We start from the raw sequence: 22,628 nt of genomic DNA, 5'->3' as shown, positions 1-22,628 counted from the left end.
TGTCTAAATGTCTTTGTTTTGTTTGCTTTTCCATTTTTGGGCTGTCTTCTGGGTGTCTCATATCCATGTTTGTGGAGCAGCACTGACTGCTGCCTTGATTTCCCATTTCTGTAATCTACAAAGAGATGTCACCCGCCAAGAAAGGAAAAGAGAAAAAAAACTTACCTCACCCACAGGTGGGTGACATCTCTTTGTAGATTACGGAAATGGGAAATCGAGCCAGCAGACACCGGTGAGCACTTTTCCATCCACAGTCTTGTGCCTACTTTAATTGGGTAGCTAGCACTTCTTAGTCTCTCTCACTGTCCTGGTAAGTTTAGTCTTCTCTGCAATCTTGCCTCAACCTTTCAGTAGTCTTGGCTTAGCTGGAGTCACCAGCTGGACACCAGACAGTCTCCACATTTTCTCTCCACTCCCCTGCCTCAACCCATGAGGGGAGCACTAGACCCAGTCCCCCTTTCAGCTAGGACTGCACTGTGGACTATTTCCACCACTTCCTCCTTTACTATTTTTTTGGATCCTGTATTGATTGGGATCTTCCTGACTACCCTGGATTCTGTTGAGGAAATTACTTTGTCTGAGGCTTCGAGTCTTGTTTCAAGAAGCTTTATTTTTTTACGAATTCACGGAGAGGCTGCCACAGTCTTCACTTTCTTACAGCACTCTCCTGAGCTGAACAGTCAACCTATATTCACTCAAGGATATTAACAACTTTGCTTGTTTTGCTTGGATTACATTCTGCACTCAAGTAATGTTGAATACCATAATTCAAGATAAAGATAAGCACAGTGCAGCTACTCCCTTTGTTACTGATGTTGTTCAAGGACAGGCGAACTAACGAGCTTAAGATGCACTCCCTATATTTCATCAAACTATAATTACACGACATCAGAATTTATCTCCAGCAGTATTTGTCCACTACAGCTGTGAGCCTGAGAGCCATATCACCTGTTACCTTGGTCAAGTATCCCATCATGCAGCAGTATGCCAAGTTCTTACTACTTTCACAATGATTAATGTTCTATAGATATTCAATCTGACTATTTTAATTATTTCATCAACAGTACCATCTTTACAAGCATGTTCTTACTTCAAATACATTGAGTTTTCACCTCTTTAAGGAATACCCAGATCTTCCTCGGCAAGATGGTTAAACAGAAAAATATCCAAATTCAACTCAATGCAATGATAAGCAGAGTGCAGCATTTCCTTTGGTTGGATGACAGATTTTTCCTCTAGAAGTGAAACATACAGCACTGTTGGGCAATCTACTAAAAAACATAGAACTTCATGGCAAAGTTCAAATAGAGTCAGAGATGTACAGTATGGAAACAGACCCTTTGGTCCAACCCATCCATGCTGACCAGCTATCCTAACCCAATCTAAATTGTTGCAATTGTACCAGCCTCCATCACATCCTCTAGCAGCTCATTCTATACACGTACCACCCTCTACGTGAAAAAGTTGCCCCTTAAGACTCTTTTATATCTTTCCCCTCTCACCCTAAACTATGCCCTCTAGTTCTGAACTCCCCAACCCCAGGGAAAAGACTTTGTCTATTTATCCTATCCATGTCCCTCATAATTTTGTAAACCTCTATAAGGTCACCCCTCAGCCTCCAACGCTCCAGGGAAAACAGCCACAGCCTGTTCAGCCTCTCCCTGTAGCTCAGATCCTCCAACCCTGGCAACATCCTTGTAAATCTCTTCTGAACCTCTTCAAGTTTCACAACATCTTTCCGATAGCAAGGAGACCAGAATTGCATGCAATATTCCAACAGTGGCTGAACCAATGTCCTGTAAGCTGCAACATGACCTCCCAACTCCTGTACTCAATAGGAGAAAGTGAGGACTACAGATGCTGGAGATCAGAGCTGAAAATGTGTTGCTGGGAAAGCGCAGCAGGTCAGGCAGCATCCAAGGAGCAGGACAGTCGACATTTCGGGCATGAAGAAGGGCTCATGCCTGAAATGTCGACTCTCCTGCTCCTTGGATGCTGCCCGACCTGCTGCGCTTTCCCAGCAACACATTTTTAGCTCCTGTACTCAATACTCTGATCAATAAAGGAAAGCATGCCAAACACCTCCTTCATTATCCTATTTACCTGCGACTCCACGTTCAAGGAGCTATGAATCTGCATCACTCCCTAGGACCTTACCGTTAAGTGTATAGGTCTGCTAAGATTTGCTTTCCCAAAATGCAGCACCTCGTATTTATCTGAATTCAACTCCATCTGCCACTTCTCAGCCCATTGGCCCACCTGGTCCAGATCCTGTTGTAATATGAGGTAACCCTCTTCGCTCTCCACTACACCTCCAGTTTTGGTGTCATCTGCAAACTTACTAACTGTACCTCTTATGCTCACATCCAAATCATTTATGTAAATGACAAAAAGTAGAGGGCCCAGCACCAATCCTTATGGCACTCCACTGGTCACAGGCCTCCAGTCTGAAAAACAACCCTCCACCACCACCTTTGAGCCAGCTCTGTATCCAAATGGTTAGTTCTCCCTGTATTCCATAAGATCTAACCTTGCTAATCAGTCTCCCATGGGGAACCTTGTCAAACGCCTTACTGACGTCCATATAGATCACATCTACTGCTCTGCCCTCATCAATATTCTTTGTTACTTCTTTAAAAAACTGAATTAAGTTTGTGAGACATGATTTCCCATGTACAAAGCCATGTTGACTATCCCGAATCAGTCCTTGCCTTTCCAAATACATGTACATCCTGTCCCTCAGGATTCCCTCCAACAACTTGCCCACCTTTGAGGTCAGACTCACCAATCTATAGTCCCATGGCTTGTCTTTATTGCCCTTCTTAAACAGTGGCACCACGTTTGCCAACCTCCAGTCTTTCGGCACCTCACTGTGACTTTTGATGATACACATATCTCAGCAAGAGGCCCAGCAATCACTTCTCTATCTTCCCACAGAGTTCTCGGGTACACCTGATCAGGTCCTGGGGATTTATCCACCTTTAACCATTTCAAGACATCCAGCACTTCCTCCTCTGTAATCTGGACATTTTGCAAGATGTCACCATCTGTTTCCCTACAGTCTATGTCTTCCATATCCTTTTCCACAGTAAATACTGATGCAAAATATTCATTTAGTATCTCCCCCATTTTCTGTGGCTCCACACAAAGGCCACCTTGTTGATCTTTGAGGGGCCCTTTTCTCTCCCTAGTTACCCTTTTGTCCTTAATATATTTGTTAAAACCCTTTGGATTCTCCTTAATTCTGTTTGCCAAAGCTATCTCTTGTCCCCATTTTTGCCGTCCTGATTTCCCTCTTAAGCATACTCCTACTTTCTTTACACTCTTCTAAGGATTCACTCGATCTATCCTACCTATACCTGACATATGCTTCCTTCTTTTTCTTAACCAAACCCTCAATTTCTTTAGTCATCCAGCATTCCCTATACCTAGCAGCCTTCCCTTTCACCCTGGCAGGAATATACTTTCTCTGGATTCTTGTTATCTCATTTCTGAAGGCTTCCCATTTTCCAGCTGTCCCTTTACCTGCGAACATCTGCCCCCAATCAGCTTTCAAAAATTCTTGCCTAATACCGTCAAAATTGGCCTTTCTCCAATTTAGAACTTCAACTTTTAGATCTGATCTATCCTTTTCGATCACTATTTTAAAACAAATAGCATTATGGTCGCTGGCCCCAAAGTGCTCCCCCACTGACACTTCAGTCACCTGCCCTGCCTTATTTTCCAAGAGTAGGTCAAGTTTTGCACCTTCTCTAGTAGGTACATCCACATACTGAATCAGAAAATTGTCTTGTACACACTTAAGAAATTCCTCTCCATCTGAATGATTAACTGCTGGACACAAACTACACTGCCATTGCATGAGAAAAATAAACTGTGCATTCAATTCTTCTGAGGTGCCACTGTAGCTATTTTGTTTAAGGTTGAATAACTGTCGTCTACAAGAACTTTGAAGTATCTTTAACATGTTTAAAACTGGCACTCGAATGAACAATGTAAGTCACTTGGTATCCAGGGTAACAAATCTATTTTGCAAACCTTCTAAACAGCTAAAAGTGTTATGGACCAGACCAGATCCCCTCAAAATACTTTAAGAAGGTAGCCTAGGCGCTAACTTTTTCTTTTCTTGAAGGTAGATATGAAGTGCATGTTCCAGACGTGATGCGACTGATCAAACTACGCAACATTAAGCAAAACACAATTTATTTAAAGACTATAGTTAAGATACAAACAAAAGGAAGAGGAATTTAGAATACCTTAACTACTGAGAAACTTAACCAAATATTAGATCCAGTACCTATTTCTGATTAACTGTTCCAATATAGTAACACCCCATGAACACATCCCTTGGCAAAAAAATAAATTCAGACACAGATTCTTAAATGCAATTCTCCAGTCCAGAAGGAAATAACATCAAAAAAGATTTCAGAGAAAACAGAAGCTAGGAATCATTCACTGAAGCTTCCAACTCTTCGGGGACCCCAAACAGATTCTGACTGCTAAAGCTAGAAAGCCTGGTCTGTGAGAGCTGGCCACTCCCATTCCAGTTGCTTCCTTTGTTCCAACATTTAAAAAAAACCTAAATGCCTCCTAAGTTGTTTACTTAGGCCATTTCCAGTAGCCAGTTCAGAACCTCTGCCTTTACAGCTTCTCTTCAAAAAACCCCAGGACAAAATAAACTTTTTAAAGTGTTGCATCATCACCAAAATACCGTACAGAAGATGCTAGCATTTGTTTCAATTGGATCATGAATTCAGAGACTCTGACACTATGCTTTGGTATACCACCCTGCTATGTTAATGGCAAAAATGCCTTTTACCTTAATGTAGTATTCCTTTCCATTTATCATATATGTATCATAAATATATCCTCATAATTAAAGTCCCCATTCACTGAAAAGGTATCCAATTCTTGTTAATCATTAAGTTTGCACAAATATTTAAAGGCATTCAAACCTATATATTTAGTAAACAATTGTTCCAATAGCTATTTAGAAGATTGTTAGGTTTCTTCCATTAACACCACTGCTAACTTAATTTCAGGTGCTGCTGAAAAGAGTTCAAAACATGGAGCAGAAGATCGAACACAAAATATTATTATGGTTCTAAAGGATCGAATGAAAATCAGAGAAAGAAATAAGCCAGAAATCTTTGAGCTCATCCGGGAGGTATTTGGACTTCCAAAATCAGCGCATGCACAGCAGATGAAGGCAATTAAGCAAAGTGTACTGGATGGAACATCAAAGTGGTCAGCAAAAATCAACATCACCGGTAGGAGCTGTCAAACTTGTTAAAGAAAACAAAATGACCATGATTTTCTTTCTATACAAATTGTAGAGGCAGATTGTGATTCTTTGTGTAATGTCCTTTTCGTTTGGAGTTGGGAATTGAGGTTTAGGTCATTTCCTAATGTTGCCTTTCTGACTCCTGAAAATCGGCCCCTTCACATGGAAATTTTGTATTTCATGGTGAATCATGATGTCGGTCTCTTGAAGCAGGCCTGTGGCAGGAATGTAGGCTGGCAGATTCTAAGGTCAGTGTGATAGATGGTCTGCCTTCATTTTCTGGCACATTGGCCCAGTTCTCTATATAATTATTGAATCCCTAACCCTCTATGACCCATCTGTGTACCCTTAATAGCCCCTCCATGTTCCTATATATCTTCCATTCATCCTCCATGTCCCCGTGTATGCACTATGCCCACTGACTTCATATCCAATATATACCAAACCTGTGGAATGCTCAGCAAATTTAAAAAAAAGACACTCCATACAGTAGAGTCTTTCTGAAGTTACTTGATCAGATGTCCAACCATCTGCTCCTTTATTCAAAGTGTTGGTGGAATTCATTTGAAGAAGATTGGTATTTGTTCAGTTTTGTTTTTCAGCAGTTTAACAGAACCTTGGACTTAAAAGCACCCTGTGGTATTTACATTGATTTAGAGATGATCTGTTTAAATTAGATTCTTAATACTGTTGGATGAACATGTGCACACTACTAATGGATAAAGTACTTCAGAGATGTAAATACTTAAATTTAATGTTCCCTGATCCTTTAAAGATAGTATTTCGCTTATGCAATCACTTATGGCATTTAATACATAAATCATCATCTAAATAATGTCTGTACAATAGCTTAGTATCCAAGGTATTGCAATTCTAGTTCAGTGACCTCACTGGAGTTGTCAATGCAAGAATTATTATTATCTGTTCAAAGTCCAGCAACTCCACCCTCAATTCCACAAAGCTTGTAGTTTACTAGTATTTCTACATCAAGAGATAGAATAAGAATTTATTACACAATTCAAAATGTATTCATTCAATTGTACAAACAGAGGAGAGATGAGTTCTGGAGACATTACTTACACTTTAGATTAACAGAATAACAAGGAACAAACCATTTGACTTCAAGATGAAAATATTGCATGTTAGAAGAGTTTCTCTCCTGGTTCAGTGAGGATCACTAGATTGGAAATTTCTTGGCTTTCATATTAAATTGTGGTTGACTTACTGTAGACAAAGAATATAGTTTTGCTGACGAAAACAAATTAGTCTCTCAGTTTATTGTCTGAATTGACAGTTTATGCACAAATTCCAAAAGATCCTCTGGATTCTTTGGGTCAATCTTAGCAGATTGTCCATATTTCAAGCTGCCATTTGAAAATAGTAAATATTCCATAACCTTCACATTTTCATGGGCATATAATGAAAAAGTTGCACCTCCCATTATCTGTGATCTGCTTGACATCCTTAAAGTAAAACAAAACTAACATTCAAGTATTTCTGAAAAAGGACTATCACTGTTCACTTGCCAACCAGTTGGCATTCTTGTCTCATGTAGTATAAATGTTGGTGTTGCCCTTGAACTTGTATCTTTGCAAAATGTCCTGACAAGTGCAAGGTGAAAGGCTTCGACAAAATGTAACTTTTTTTTAGCAATACTGAAGTATCAAATAATAGTTTAATAGAAAGATGTTTTCAGTCAATCTACTTTTAGATGCCAGCTTGCAACAGAAGTTGTCTGGGCATAGGTTTCTTTTTCTTGTCCATCAATTTTAATTGCTCTTTGTCTTTAGTCTTCCTCCCTGTATATCAAACCATCAAGAATCATCACTTTTTAAGCTTTGCTACCAAATATCCTGTATGAGATCAGAGACAACTCTGCTTTTAATTGAGTTAATGTGTAAACAGTTCATGATCAATCTTGGATTAGCTTGATAGCGTTTGTCCGATTCCTGACTATTTTCTTTCTATGTAATGGTCATCTTGGAGACATCAATTACTTTTGTCTTAATTTGTCTTCTTAAATAGTTATAGCATCAGTCAGCTAATGTTTTGTGTTTGGTACACAAGAATACCCAGATCTCTCTGTGCTGCACATTTACTTGGAGTCTCATCCCATTTACATAGTATTCTGCCTACTTCCTACCAAAGTGCATGATCTCTTGCTCTCCTACATTTAAACTCCATTTGACTGATTTTTGTCCGCCACTCCCTCAACCTGTTTGTATCCACTTATCAATTCCTGATGTCTTCATTACATGACACACACCTCCCTTCGATTTTAATACAATCAGCAAAATTGGATAGGGTACACACTTCCCTCTTCTCCAGGTCATTAATTTAGATAAAAAATAATTGAGGCATTAAGCTCGATCTTTTTGGCAACTCACTAATTGTGTCTTTTCAATCTGAAAAAGACCTATTAATCCTGTCTGACTTCTATGTATTAATCATTCATCAATCCATTCTACATATTGTTCTGCTATAGCGTGACAGTTGTGTTCCTCTGCAACCTCAAGCTATAGAAAATCGCTGTACCCGTTCAGTAGAAAGTTTACGTTTTCCAAACAAAATCCGCAATTCGTCAATTGCGTTATATTCAGAAAATGGTTGGGATGGCTCGATGCTGAAAATGTGTTGCTGGAAAAGCGCAGCAGGTCAGGCAGTATCCAAGGAGCAGGAGAATCGACGTTTCAGGCATGCCCGAAACGTCGATTCTCCTGCTCTTGGATGCTGCCTGACCTGCTGCGCTTTTCCAGCAACACATTTTCAGCTCTGATCTCCAGCATCTGCAGTCCTCGCTTTCTTCTGGGATGGCTCGATGCCTACTTGCTGGCAGTTTATACCCAGTTCAGGTATCGAATTGCACTGGCTGCAGTCTTGGCAGCGGGATGGGAAATTGGGTTTTGGTACCCAACTCTCTACTGAAGACCAGGCATGCAACATTCAAGTTGGACCATCCAGACCTATACAGAAAATCCAGATGTGACCTCCACAAAGCCCGATCAGAGATACCAAGCGGCAGTACCGGACCAACAATTTCTCCTGCCACCTGTGGTGAGGCCTAAACAACATAACGGGATACAAAATTAAGCAGAGCAAGGTAGTGGATAATGACACATCCCTCCATGATGCCCTCAATGCTTTCTGTGGTCGGTTCCTACAGGTTTATTTGGACGCACTAGCTTTCGGAGCGCTACTTGTGGGCGGCATGGTGGCACAGTGGTTAGCACTGCTGCCTCACAGCGTCAGAGACCTGGGTTCAGTTCCTGCCTCAGGCGACTGACTGTGTGGAGTTTGCACATTCTCCCCGTGTCTGCGTGGGTTTCCTCCGGGTGCTCCAGTTTCCTCCCACAGTCCAAAAATGTGCAGGTTAGGTGAATTGGCCACGCTAAATTACTGATAGTGTTAGGTGTAAGGGAATGGGTCTGGGTGGGTGTGCTTCGGCGGGTCGGTGTGGACTTGTTGGGCTGAAGAGCCTGTTTCCACACTGTAAGTAATCTAATCTACTCCATCAGGTAGTTGTGGAGTATAATCTTTTAGAATGACCACGTTAGTTTCAGTTCTTTCATATGTAAATCCCAGAACATTTTTGTAAAATTACATTCTCAAGTGAACTTTAACAACAGATGTCATGTTGGCCCAGGTAATGCATTGAAGGTGTGAGTGGCTGTCTGTGCCCCAATGTTCAGACTGATTCTGATCTAAAAAGGGGTTTACAGAATCTTACATGGACTCTTGCAGTTTTTGAGAAAAATAAAAAGTAATTCTGCAAGTTCAAATTCACCCCACAAACTTATATGTGTGTGAGTGTGCATGTGGGTGTGTGTGTTGGGGGTTGGGGGGGGCGTTAGGTGTGGTGGAGGTATGAGGGTCTGTCCTTATTAATTCTCCAAGTGCATAAGTATTTTGTGTTATGGCCCCTGTGGTGAGCTTTGGCTGTGCAGAAACCTGGCTTGTCCTTAAGCTTTTTAACAAGGACCACTTTGGTTGTGGTAGTGCAAAACCCACAACTAATGAATGGGGTTTCTCAGAAGGAACTTGTTGGCGGCTCCCTTCTTTTCCATTCCTCAACTAAAAGAATGTCTGTTGACAGATCCTGCATTGGAAGTTTGTTCTATATGGGACACTGAGATAGAAGGTGGACACAGGGGATTTGTATCAGCCATTGGACGATGTGTGATTGGTGGGGTGGTTAATGTTTGCCAGAGCAGGATGCCAGAAGGGAAGGTTCCAGTTATGACATGCATTTAATTGAGTTTCTGAACAATTGAAATCTGTTGCAATATTCATCCCAAAACTGTTTGGAAGCTTACTAAAGAATATTTTACAAAGCAAGTACTCGCTCAACACTGATATTTACTTTATATCAAATTAATCGTTGAGCTACACTGCTGACCCTGAACTGTACTGTGCTGCGCTTGAACAAACCAAAATTGCTCTTGAATTCAAGTGATGTTGAGATTATCGAGTCATGTTAGTGGCTTCAAAGCATGGTTGCTCCAGTTATTGAAGTTTTGTGAAATGAAACCTCCATATACATGACCCAACAATTCAATACATTAATAAAGATATGACTATTGTGTTTGTCCAGCTGCTACAAAAGTACTGACAGTGACTGTATGCATTATGTTGAGGCAGTTCTGTTGTAGTAATTACAACAAAAGTGACATTTCAACTTCAAATAATTTATGGCCAATTCCGTAACCATAAAAGTCAATAGAACAATTTTATAAACACAAAATATTATTGTTTATTTCATAATTTAGGGTCTGTTGAATTCTGAAACTTTTCATGGTTACAATCTCTGCTGAGGATTGATAACATTAAAACTACCTCATGAAAATATTATCTGTGTAGGTCAAGCAAAGTTTAAAAGCTGTGGTTTCAAAATGGATACAATTTATAGTGTTACAGCACAAAGAAGAATCTGCGATATGTTCTTAGTCATAGAGATGTATAGCATGGAAACAGACCCTTCGTCCAACTTGTCCATGCTGACCAGATATTCTGAATTAATCTAGTCCCATCTCTAGCATTTGGCCCATATCCTTGTAAACCCTACCTCTCCACTTACCCATCCAGATGCCTTTTAAATGTTGTAATTGTACCAGCCTCCACCACTTCCTCTGGCATTCCATACAGGCACCACCGTCTGTGTGAAAACATTGTCCCTTAGGTCCCTTTCAAATCTTTCAAATCTTTCCCCTCCACTTAAACCTGTGCCCTTTAGTTTTGGACTCCCCTAACGTGGGGAAAAGATCTTGACTGTTCATCCTATCCATGTCCCTCATGATTTTAGAAACTTCTTTAAGGTCACCCTTCAGTCTCCGATGCTGCAGGGAAAATACCCCCAGCCTATTCAGCCTCATCCTTGAGCTCAAACCCTCCAACCCGAGCAACATTCTTGTAAATCTTTACTGAATCCTTTCAAGTTTCACAACATCTTTCCTATAGCAGGGGGACCAGAATTGGACACAGTATTTCAAAAGTGGCCTAACCGAAGTCCAGTAGAGTCAGAATATGGCCTCCCAACTTCTATAATCAATGCACTGACCAATGAAGGCAAGTGTACCAAATGTTGCCTTCATTGGTCAGTGCATTGATTATAGAAGTTGGGAGGCCATATTCTGACTCTACTGGACTTCGGTTAGGGCCACTTTTGAAATACTGTGTCCAATTCTGGTCCCCCTGCTATAGGAAAGATGTTGTGAAACTTGAAAGGATTCAGTAAAGATTTACAAGAATGTTGCTCGGGTTGGAGGGTTTGAGCTCAAGGATGAGGCTGAATAGGCTGGGGGTATTTTCCCCACTTTCAAGGAGCTATGAACCTGCATTCCAAGATCTCTTCATTCAGCAAAAGTCTCCAGGATCTTACCATTAAGTGTATAAATCTTGCCCTGATTTGACCTACAGAAATGCAGGACCTCACATTTATCTAAATTAAACTCCATCTGTCACTCCTTGGGTCATTTGCCAATCTGATCAAGATCCCGTTGTACTCTGAGGTAACCTTCTTGGTTGTCTACTACACCATCAATTTTGGTGTCGTCTGTAAATTTTTTAACCATACCTCCTATCATTTTCTAACCATACATCCAAATCCTTTATATAAATGATAAAAAGCAGTGGGCTCAGCACAGATCCTTTCTTCAAAGTGCTAAGCAAATAAAAGGAATCAAACTTAATATAACTCTGATCTAACATAACATTAAAATATTTATTGCCTACTATAAATTCAGCTTCAGAAATTTATATCATTTTCATGGTCAACACATATTTTGTATGATTTCCTCTTCCTTGAAGTCAGTTGTTTGTAAACCTAATCTATTGTATACATCATCCACTGTATTGGCAGGATATTGTGAGAAAGTATGAAATGCAGCCAGAAATCCAGATTTTAACCAATGTGCTCAAAGACAGTGAATTGGATACTCCATCTACAATCTGCGTTGGCTACAGTGAGTTTAGTAAAGTGTAAACTGATGAATTTGAGGCGAGGCAGCAATAATAACACCAATTGCATGAGTTGAATTCCACCTTGGCAGATGGTGAAAGTTGATTTCACTAAAAATAATGTCGACCATGTAACCATTACAGATTGTCTGTCTTTTTTAAACATACAATCTGGTTCATAATGCCTTTTAAGGAAGGAAATCTCATCCTTACCTGGTCTGGTCTGCATGTGACTTCAGACCCACAGCAATGTGTTGATTCCTAACTGCCCTATCAAATAGCAAGCCATTCAGTTGTATCAAAACTGCTGCAAAGTGTAATGAAAGGGATAAAACTGAACAGACTACTCAGTGTTGTGGTTCTGTTCGCCGAGCTGGGAATTTGTGTTGCGGATGTTTTGTCCCAATTCTAGGTGACATCCTCAGTGTTTGGGAGCCTCCTGTGAAGTGTTCCTGTGATCTTTCCTCCGGATTTGTAGTGGTTTGAATCTGCCGCTTCTGGTTATCAGTTCCAGCTGTCTGCTGCAGTGGCCAGTATATTGGGTCCAGGTCGATGTGCTTGTTGATTGAATCATTGGATGAGTGCCATGCCTCTAGGAATTCCCTGGCTGTTCTCTGTTTGGCTTGTCCTATAATAGTAGTGTTGTCCCAGTCAAACTCATGTTGCTTGTCATCTACGTGTGTGGCTACTAAGGATAACTGATCGTGTCGTTTCATGGCTAGTTGGTGTTCATAGATGCGGATCATTAGCTGTCTTTCTGTTTGTCCTATGTAGTGTTTGTGCAGTCCTTGCATGGGATTTTGTATACTACATTGGTTTTGCTCATGCTGGGTATCGGTCCTTTGTCCTGGTGAGTTGTTACCTGAGAGTGGCTATTGGTTTGTGTGCTGTTATGAATCCTATTGGTCATAGTAATCTGGCTGTCAGTTCAGAAATGTTCTTGATGTATGGTAAACTCTCTCTTTCTCATTCTCCCGATGGCAGTTACTCTCTTATGGCAGTTACTCTGTCTGACTTTCAAATTGCTTGCCTTTCTTTTAATAAATCCAACATCAGATCATCTCATTGGTTCAATGTTGGCAAAACAGTAAATTCAAACTCGATTGGGTTTTAGTATCCTGGGCATAATTTAACCTGGTTAAATTCAAACTGTTGTCAAAACAGCAACCAACTCAGATATCTATTTCATTGCCAAACGTTATATATTTTCAATTTTCCAGTTCAGTGTGGGACTGCTAGTTAGTCATATAAGTGCTTGTCAGCTCAGTGCAAAACAGCATTCACTCTCTCTTAAAGGTACAGTACATGCATTCAACTTCGTAACACCTCCCCCTTAAGAAAAAATGAACCATCATAATGAAAAGATGGCTTTTTATTTCTAATTCTTAATCCCATTGCAATGAAATACATGGGACATTAATCTAAGCTCATATTAATTTCTGCACACTATATGTAAAATATGTATATAGCATTGGAATCTGTTCAATCTTATCTATACTTTATCCTTTAAATCCACGATGACGCATCTGTTATCACATTTTTACGATCCACAACGTATACAATTTGTAAATTAAAAGTCCATAACATAAGACTTCAGTGAAATAGTCTCATATTCTTGTCTTTAAATCATTCCAAGAATGTAAGAGGATTGTGATCTGTGAACACAACTGTCTTCAACACATTGTTTGTCACAGAAACATTAAAATGTTCTAAGGCCAGTGCCAAACACAATAAATCCTTCTCGATGGATGTTTTCTTTGGTGGGTGTTGAGTTTCTTTGAAAAGTTGGCAGTTCAATTCCATCATCATCTTCCTGTAGGAGTACAGCTCCAACTCTTATATTGCTAGCATTGATTGCAATTTTGAAGGATTTCAAAAAATTTGGTGTCGCTAAAACTGGTGTGGTGGTTAATACAACTTCTAAATTCTCAAATGCCTCCTGGCATTGTTTTATCCACAAGAAGTTTGTGTTCGTCATCAGTAAATCTGTTAGCGGTACCGCCATGCTGCTGAAGAATCTGCTTAGTCCCAAAAATTGAAGCACCTCTTTCTTTGAGGATGGTTGTGGAAATTCTTCAATGGCCTTCGTCTTGGCATTCCTTGGGGTCAACTTTCCATGACTGATGTAATGTCCCAAGAACATCACCTCTGCCTTCGAATTCTGTTTACTTCAAGTTGTTTACCAGTTTTGCATCTCGCAGTCATTCAAAGAGCTCTGCCAACTGTACAATGTGATCTTTTCATGACTTGCTAAAGATCACTACATCATCCAGAAAAACTGCACAGTTTGTTAACCCAGCTACAAGTCTATTCGTGAATCTTTGGAATGTGGCTAGTGTTTTCTTCATTCCAAAAGGCATCACTTTGAATTAATGTAGCCCATTTGGGATTACAAACATGGACACTTCATCGCTTTCTCTGATAAAGGTACCTGCCAATAAGCACACAGTAAGTCCACAGTGATATAACTGGCTCGTCCAACTTGCTCTATACAGTCCTCCAATCTTGGTATTGGGTATGAGTCCGATTGTTGTTACAGCGTTGACCTTCTGATAGTCCACACAAAATCATCGAGTACCATCAGATTTGGGAACTGACATGATAGACGAATTCCACTCACTCTGACTTGGTTCGATGATATCTTTGTTGGGCATCGCATCCACTTCCTTCTGGACCTGTGTGGCTTTGAAAAGATTAAGTCTGTTTCAACAGATTCACATGACAAACCCAGTATAGTTCTTTTCTATCTGGCATCTTTACCAGATAGTTTACATGGTTTGAATCCCTACAGTGTGGAAACAGGTCCTTTAGCAAGTTCACACCGACCCTCTGAAGAGTATCCCACCCAGACACATATTATTCTACATTTACCCTGACTAACGCACCTATCTACACATCCCTTAATACAATGGGCAATTTAGCATGGCCAATTCACCTAACCTGCATATCTTTGGATTGTGGGAGGAAACCGGAGCACCCAGAGGAAATCCACACAAACATGGGGAGAATGTGCAGACTCCACACAGTTGCCCGAAGTTTGAATCAAACCTGGGTTCCTGGCGCTGTGAGGCAGCAGTGTTAACCACTGAGACACCGTGTTGCCCCAACTTAACTTTTTCTCAATTTGAAAGGTACCACTAAACCTGGTTTTGAAGGGATCTCTGACCACTGGTAACAATACATCATACCCATGGGAAAACATCCGGATTTCATTCAGAGTTTTTATCTGCCACTGCTTCATTCTATGCTGTGCCCTCTTCCAATGCAGTTTAGCTAACTCACCTAGCAGATTTAATCTCTTCCACACCTCGGATACATAATCCAAGTATGCGATCTCTGACTTCAGTCCTGACAAGTTCTCTTTAATTAATTTCAAAGGCCCTCTTACTTCATGTCTGAACATGAACTCAAAGGGAGTAAACTGAATAGATTCTTTTGGGGCATCTCTAATAGCAAACAATACAAATGGGATACCTTAGTCCCAATCATTCAGGTAATCCTAACAGTGTGTTCTTAACATGGTCTTCAGGGTCTGATGCAACCTTTCCAAAGTTCCCTGAGATTCAGGATGGTATGTACTTGGTTTAAAGCCACCCATGACTTCCTTAAACAGCCTAGCAGTAAAATTAGACCCTTGGTCTGACTGAATCCCTCTGGGTAGCCCATACCACATGAAGAAAGCTACTAGCTCCTCTACTACCCTTTTTGTCCTAAAACTCCATAATGGAATTGCCTCTGGAAGTCTGATAGACACATGGTTAGCAAGTATTGGTTCCCACTTTTAGGCAGAGGACCTACACAATCATAACCTGTGCGCAAGGTTCTTCAAATGCAGGATTGGCAACAAAGGTGCTAGTTTTATTACTGCCCTTGGCTTACTTGCCATTTGGCAGGTACGGCAAAAGTTAACCATATCCTTGTGCATTCTAGGCCAATAAAAATGCTTTTGTACCTTAGCCTGACTCATACTCACACCTAGGTAACCTCCTACTGATGGTTCATGTGCTACCTGTAACACTTCTTGTCTGTATGCTACTGGCAACACAATCTGGTGCACTTCTGCCCATTTCTTTTCTGCACTAACCTGCCGTGGTCTCCATTTTCATCTTAGGATTTATCTTTAAGGTAATAACTCTCAGGAATACGATCTGATTCATTTTTCTGAGTATGCATCTATATATTGTCTTTCTGTTGTAAGTTCATTGGCCTTTCAGGACTAATCACTTGTGTCTGACCCTCTGCCTGTTCAGGTTTTTCCTGCACAATTGCACCAAACAGGGTGTCCGCTAACTGAACCTCAACTCCTTTGTCCTTCTCTTTAGTTTTTGCTTTGTGCTGTGATGTATGATAGTGAGATTTTATTACTACACAGTCTAGAAAAATTTGAGGATATTTTTCTTTTAACTCCTCAGTTCCCTAGTCTTCCTTTGGCTTCTCCACAACAAGTGGTGTCACTCTCACCTTGGATCGTGCTAAATTGTTTCCAAGAACAAACTGCATTCCTGGATCTGACACTCTGTCAAAGACTCCCACTGTAACTTACCCAGTCTTAAGTTGGCACTCCAACCGGATTTTATGAAAGGGAAAGCCAAATTTCTGTCTATTTATTCCACAAATTACCAGTGTCTCAGGTAACAGGTCAGAAAGAGTGCAAATACGTTCATCTCTTACTATTAGAGACTGATTAGATCCCAAATCGCTCAAAATTTTAACTTCTTTCCCGACTCCCCAGTTCTTTCTGAGTAAATTCTATCCACAGAGGCAAAGTGTTTATATAGTTCAGGCACTAACTCAATACACAGCCCCTTCTGGTACCAATTCATAAACACTCAAAATGGCCTGTTTGACATTTGCATAATCTCTTGATCCCTCAACTGACAGCGCTGCAAATACCTCACTAGCTCTGCATACCAGCTTAGTTTGAACTAGTGCTGCCCACAAGTTCTCTGACCACTCCGTCTGCCTAGTCAAATTTTCAAATGAAATAACGAAGGCTTCGACATCTTTCTCATCAAAATGTGGCAACGTTTTAGCGTGCATGTATATATCACTCCTTCTGTCTTCCTTTCCATCCTGTTAACTTGACTTTCCCGACTAATTCGCAACTTCTAAAGTTCAAATTCTCTCTCTTTCTCTCTCTTGTCTCTCTCTTTCTTTTCTCTCTCTTTGCTTAGCTAAGAATCTTCTCTCCCTTTCTTTATCTTCTAACTCCATTTGCCTCAATTGTAATTTATGTTTTTCTAACTCTCCTGCACTTGCGTGTTTCTCTGATACACCTAAGTGCTTGACTAATTCCCTTATGTTTTCTGCTTTCCTTTTGTCCCAGTTAGACCCAACCCTGACCTATTTGCTAATTCTAAAATTATGTCCTTCTTCTGTGTTTCTAAACTTTCTTGGCAAATTTGGGAAGCATCTTCAAATCCCAGAATCTCTTTAGCAATCCTAAAAGCCATTTCTCTTACTTTGAATTTAACCAGCCACAAGTAACCAAACTTAAATAAAATGTCTCACCTACGTTTATTTAACTAATAAACTAATAGGACACTAATTGGCATATGCTTAAATCTGTTAGGATCTTTTATGCCCCAAATCTGTTCAAATCAGTCCAAATCTCAGACTGGATCTAACTAGACCCAAGCCCCCAAACCATTATGACAAGGCAGTGAACCCCTCTGTTAATTAAACTAAACAGCCAGAAAAGCTCATCTTGCCTCGTGATCTGTTAAAATATGAGTGACAGAACTCTTAAATTCCAGAACTCCTAAATTCCACTTTTAACAAAAATAATATTAATTTATTCTTTAACTCTAAAAGTGAACATTAAACAATATTCACTACTGTCTAAACGCCCCCCTTCTCTTAAGTGCTTATTACCTGCCTTCAACTCTATAACAATATATTAGTCCAATAAAACTCTTATTAAAATTATATCCACTTAAATTCAAAATCATACAATGGCTGTCATTGTCGGTGTCTTTCTTCTTTCTGCTGACGATCTCCCTGGGTAGTTGTCTTGCTTTTTACTGTGAAGATGTTTCAAATGAAAAGGTACCTTTTGATAGAGTGTTTCAATCTTTTGGGTCCCTCACTCTCTCACTGCCTCACTCTCTCTCACTCTCTCTCTGTCACTTTCTCTCTCATATTCTCTGGATGGCAGTTACTCTCGATGGTAGTTACTCTGTCTGACTTTCAAACTGCCTTCCTTTTTTTATACCCTCAACATTGGATCGTCTCATTGCTTTGATATTGGCAAAAATAATACATTCAAACTTGATTGGGTTTTAGTGTCCTGGGGCATAATTTAAACTGGTTAAATTTAAATTGTTGTCAAAATGACAACCAACGCGGATATCTATTTCACAGCCAAATGTTACATACTTTCAATTTTCTAGTTCAGCCTGGGATTGCTAGTTAGTCATATGATAGGTGCTTGTAGGCTCTTAGTGCAAAACAGCATTCCCTCTCTCTTAAACATGCCTTCAACTTCACACCACTGTCCCACCTTTCTTATGAGACAATGCATCTCGAGCATGAATTTGATAAAACTTCACTTTACTGCTTCCAATGCATTTACAATTTTCCTTAGAAAAGGAAGACCAAAACTGCACACACGACTGAAATTTGGGCTCATAAATGTCCTGCATAGCTGAAGCATAGCCTCCCCTCTTGTGTGTTTGATTTGCCTCACAATAAACAATAGCATTCTATTAGCTTTCCTAATTACTTGCTGTACCTGCATACTAACCTTTTGTGATTTGTTTTCCCCTCCTGAAACATCTGATGTCAACAGTTTGGCCTCCATCACATAAACACTAAGCCAACGTCCTCAAACAGCACTCATTTTCCCTGGATCACATGAGTGTCTAGGGGCTCCCACATCCTGTAGTCACAACATATCACCAATGCATCTTTTGTGCATCTTAATTCATTTATTTTTATTAATCAATTCATAATCAATAAAACCTACTCCAAATACTACTTGTCACCCTTACTGATCCTAATGCAACCTTAAAACTGCCAATACGTTTCCTAGGATTTAATCATTAATCACTTAACAATTCCCTATATAGTCGCTATTTATTTTTATCTAAAGGCAGTTTGGATGTGTGGGAGGTGAGAAGAAGAATGGAGATAATTTCACAGAGCTAAACTGCTACCAGCCTGTCCTCCCTCATGCAGTTTTTTTTTAACTCCTGCTCTCCACAAGGTAAACTCTCAGGTTTACAATCCATTTCAGCAGCACGCCATTCTCACTGCTCTCTAGTTTGCCTTATTTACATTGTTGAGATTATTTATTCATTCTCAGAACTTGGTTGTTTCTGACTGCGGCAATATTTAGTATTCATTTCTAATTGTTCTGGAGAAAATAGTGGCAAGCTGTCTTTTACATGGCTGCAGTCCATGAGAGATAGGTACATCACAGTGATGTTAGGAAGGGCGTTCCAGCATTTGGCCCAGTGACAATAAGAAAAGCCAATATGTTCCAATTTGAATGGAGTGTGGCTTGAGGTAGTGGGGCTCCCGTGCATTTTCTGCCAATGTCCTTCTAGGTGGCAGAGATCTCTGGATGAAGGTGTTATTGACTTTTTTGTGTATCTTGCAAGCAGTACACACCGCTGCCAATATGGAATGTGGAAGAATTGAATGTGTAAGTGGTGAATAGTATACCAATCAAGTAGCTGTTTTCTCCTGGATGATGTAGTTTCTTGAGCGTTGAAGCTGCATTTATCCAGTATTCAACTCCACTTCTGATTTGGGCCTGTTCGATAGTGTGAAGGCTTTAGGTAGTTGAAAGGGAGTTACTTCCCACAGAATTCCTAGCCTCTAGTCTGCTCTTATTCCTTGTAAATGACTGGTTCAATTCAGTTTCTGAGATCTGTTTATGGCCCTTTCCTGTGCCTTGATGTTGTGACTCGATGGCATCTTCCAGAGACTTGATGGAAAATTTCAGAGGTATGTTAATAACACTTGTTTCTAATCTACCACTATCTCTTGTCAATCCACTCACTATCCCTGAGTTGTTTGTCTACTTGTTTAATATATAGTCCACAATCAGTCATAATTAGCCCTAGCTAAAAACTTGGAAAACCAAATCTATTGGATGTATTTTACATTTTCCCCGATATTGGATTTGAAGGCGGGGGGGGTGGCATTTAAATTCTTGGAGGTGGCTTTCTTTTCTACTCATGACCTGTCTGAAATTTTACAGAAGCAGAGTCAGGTGGCCTGTGAGCCGGCAATGTTGGAAGCCCAGGAGCTTTCGTAGGTTGATGTTAGGCATGGCAAAAGTGAGGACTGAGATGCTGGAAATTAGAGCTGAGAGTGTGGTGCTGGAAAAGCACAGCAGGTCAGGCAGCATCAGAAGAGCAGGAGATTTGATGTTTCGGGCAAATTTTTATGGTGAAGAGCTTATGCCCGAAGCGTCAACTCTCCTGCTCCTCGGATGCTGTTTGGCCTGCTGTGTTTTTCCAGTGCCACCCTTTTTGACTCACACTGCACCATAAGAAATCTCTCAAATTTTTGGACATTCTTTCTAATCAACCTGATCAGAGATGTTATTATGCACTTTTGGAGCAGTGGGACTTCAACTCGGAATCTCCTGGCCAGAAAGAAGAGTAACTCCACTGCACCGAAAGAATCCTGTACGAGAGACATAAATTAATCACACCTTGCATTATGATCTGTACAAGAATAACAACCCCATCTATTTGACTTTGGTTGTGATAAATTGAGAATTTTAATCAGTAATACCTAATTTGTAGCATGTGTTCTTTATTGTGTTGTTTGGATTAGGGAACTTCCTAATGTTTTAAATTTTATATAGTCAATATTGGAAATATATCTTTCATTTGATATAGCTCTTAATAAGTGATGAAAAATGTAATTCTACAAATACATTAATTGTTCAGACTTAAAATACATATAAGTAAAACCATACATAAAAGGTTCAGAGCTGTGATAAGAAAGATAAAGCTCACATTCTGTTAAAATAATTATTGTAGGATTTAAACCTTATTTTTGCAACTTCTGGGAGCCATGCTGAGGTATATAAACAATCATTCACCACATTCACCATCATTCCTTGTTAAGAATCAGTTGCTGCATTGTTTGCAATCAGCATTAACTCTTATAATAAGAGTTTGAGTTGTTACATGATATTCTGAATAAAGTTATCAATGTGTCTGATTAATCAATAATTGTCTAAATTAATATTTCAGCAGTATTGTCACTCATTTGTCACTTAGGATGTGGTGGAAAATTCTGAATCAGCCGATGTTAGGTTTTCATTCAGAATACTAATGAAGAAAGTAATATGACATTTTATTCCCACTGTTTGTCTTGGAGCTCTGTAGAAACTTTGAGTGGTCGATGATGGAATGTTTGCATGTTAGTGTTGGCAAGCAAGAAATCCAGTTAATGAGTAATTAACTGAGCTGATAAACTTAAAGTTTTTCAAAACTTTAATTGTCAGAATCTGTGATCATTTTACAGCTACTGCTAGCTGATTGGGGACATCTGCTCTTCATCAAATTCTTGTGAAAAATTCAGAGACACTTTTATTTAGGGAAGCGAGATCTTACACTTTAGCCTCTTGCTCAATGGTATGGAAAATCTGTTATGGACACTCCATACTCAGTATCATGAAAGGAGCTGTTATGTTTCCTCGAAATGCCTAAACATGGCCTGAAAATCAAATAGACTTCATGCCTTTGGTCTTTCAGTAGAGCTGTTCTATTTGTTGTAATCTGGATTAGATGAACAGAATGTCTTGCTTAGTAGCAATCTGGCTTCAGTTTCATTACTCCTGCACATTTTAACAAGGTGGAAAGCTAAGATTTTGGTGAACATTGTTTGTTGAAATTCTATAAAATTAATCTTCCTCACTTTTGTAGGTAGTAGTCAACTGCTTGTGAATTTTCAAGTTCTAATTGTTTTCTAGTAGTTTTATCCCAATTTCCCATGGTACATTTGAAAAAGCTTTTATGAATTAATGCAAAATTGCTGCAAAAGAATTATTACTGAAACTAACAGAAAAAACAATGAAAGTAAGATATTCCCTTGAATACTGATTTTGATCATTATCAATCTTTGATATCTTTAGTGGTGTGTGCTCAAGGTTTGCAAGCCAAAGATAAAACCGGTTCCAGTGATCCTTACGTCACGGTTCAAGTTGGGAAGACTAAAAAACGTACCAAAACAATCTATGGAAATCTTAACCCGATCTGGGAAGAAAACTTCAACTTGTAAGTCATTTTGTATTTCAGATATGCATTTTACTTTCTTATTTGATACAATTTATGTACATTTATTTCATTTGTTTCATCCTCCAGCTGTAGCTTGTGCACTGCCCTCATCATAGTTACCAACAACCTTCTGCATAACTGTGATTGTAGTATGTTGTTCACTATTCTTTCTCAATTCAGTATTCAATGCAATTGATTACATGATTTATCTCCAGAATCTCTTACCTTTATGGCACCTCTCCTTTCCTTACATGATTCCAATCCTGCTAATTTTATGAGGCCAATAATTCTGAGATGATTTGTGCTTTGACTTCTGTCATTTATTTTTGTTTCTCCTTAGAGATTATTCATATATTTGTACTATATGGTCTTTCTCCTCCAAAACCTATCCAATTTCATGACTTTGACTGCTGTGTCTGGTTGCCTGAAGTTGTAGACCAACCCAAAGATTTTGCAATCTATTGTTAGCAAAATCAAATCCTTACTGTTGGGTTGCTTTCAGAAATTTGAAACCCTAATTCTCAGTTCACTCTCGGAAGTTTTAGAGCCAATTTGCATATCCTCCTGTTGGTCCTGGAACTTCAAGTCACATGTGCAGCATATTGCCAAACCACTTCTGAAATATTTTCCATCTTCATCATCATCAC

The 22,628-nt window shown here is 39.6% G+C and overlaps 1 protein-coding gene across 1 annotated transcript in view; it reads left to right on the top strand.

The window, feature by feature from the left end:
• Nucleotides 1–22,628, top strand: part of unc13a (unc-13 homolog A (C. elegans)) — a 299,453-nt gene that overhangs the window by 122,460 nt on the left and 154,365 nt on the right. Inside the window, exons 15-16 of the mRNA XM_060846583.1 lie at nt 5,043–5,270; nt 21,840–21,981. Coding sequence (XP_060702566.1) covers nt 5,043–5,270; nt 21,840–21,981 — 370 coding nt within the window. The remainder of the gene's footprint in view (nt 1–5,042; nt 5,271–21,839; nt 21,982–22,628) is intronic.

The sequence above is a fragment of the Hemiscyllium ocellatum genome, chromosome 28, assembly GCF_020745735.1.
Source record: "Hemiscyllium ocellatum isolate sHemOce1 chromosome 28, sHemOce1.pat.X.cur, whole genome shotgun sequence".
In the NCBI taxonomy this organism is placed as follows: domain Eukaryota; kingdom Metazoa; phylum Chordata; class Chondrichthyes; order Orectolobiformes; family Hemiscylliidae; genus Hemiscyllium; species Hemiscyllium ocellatum.
The sequence above is the reverse complement of the archived record's forward strand: the minus strand, read 5'-3'. Positions and strand labels throughout refer to the sequence as shown.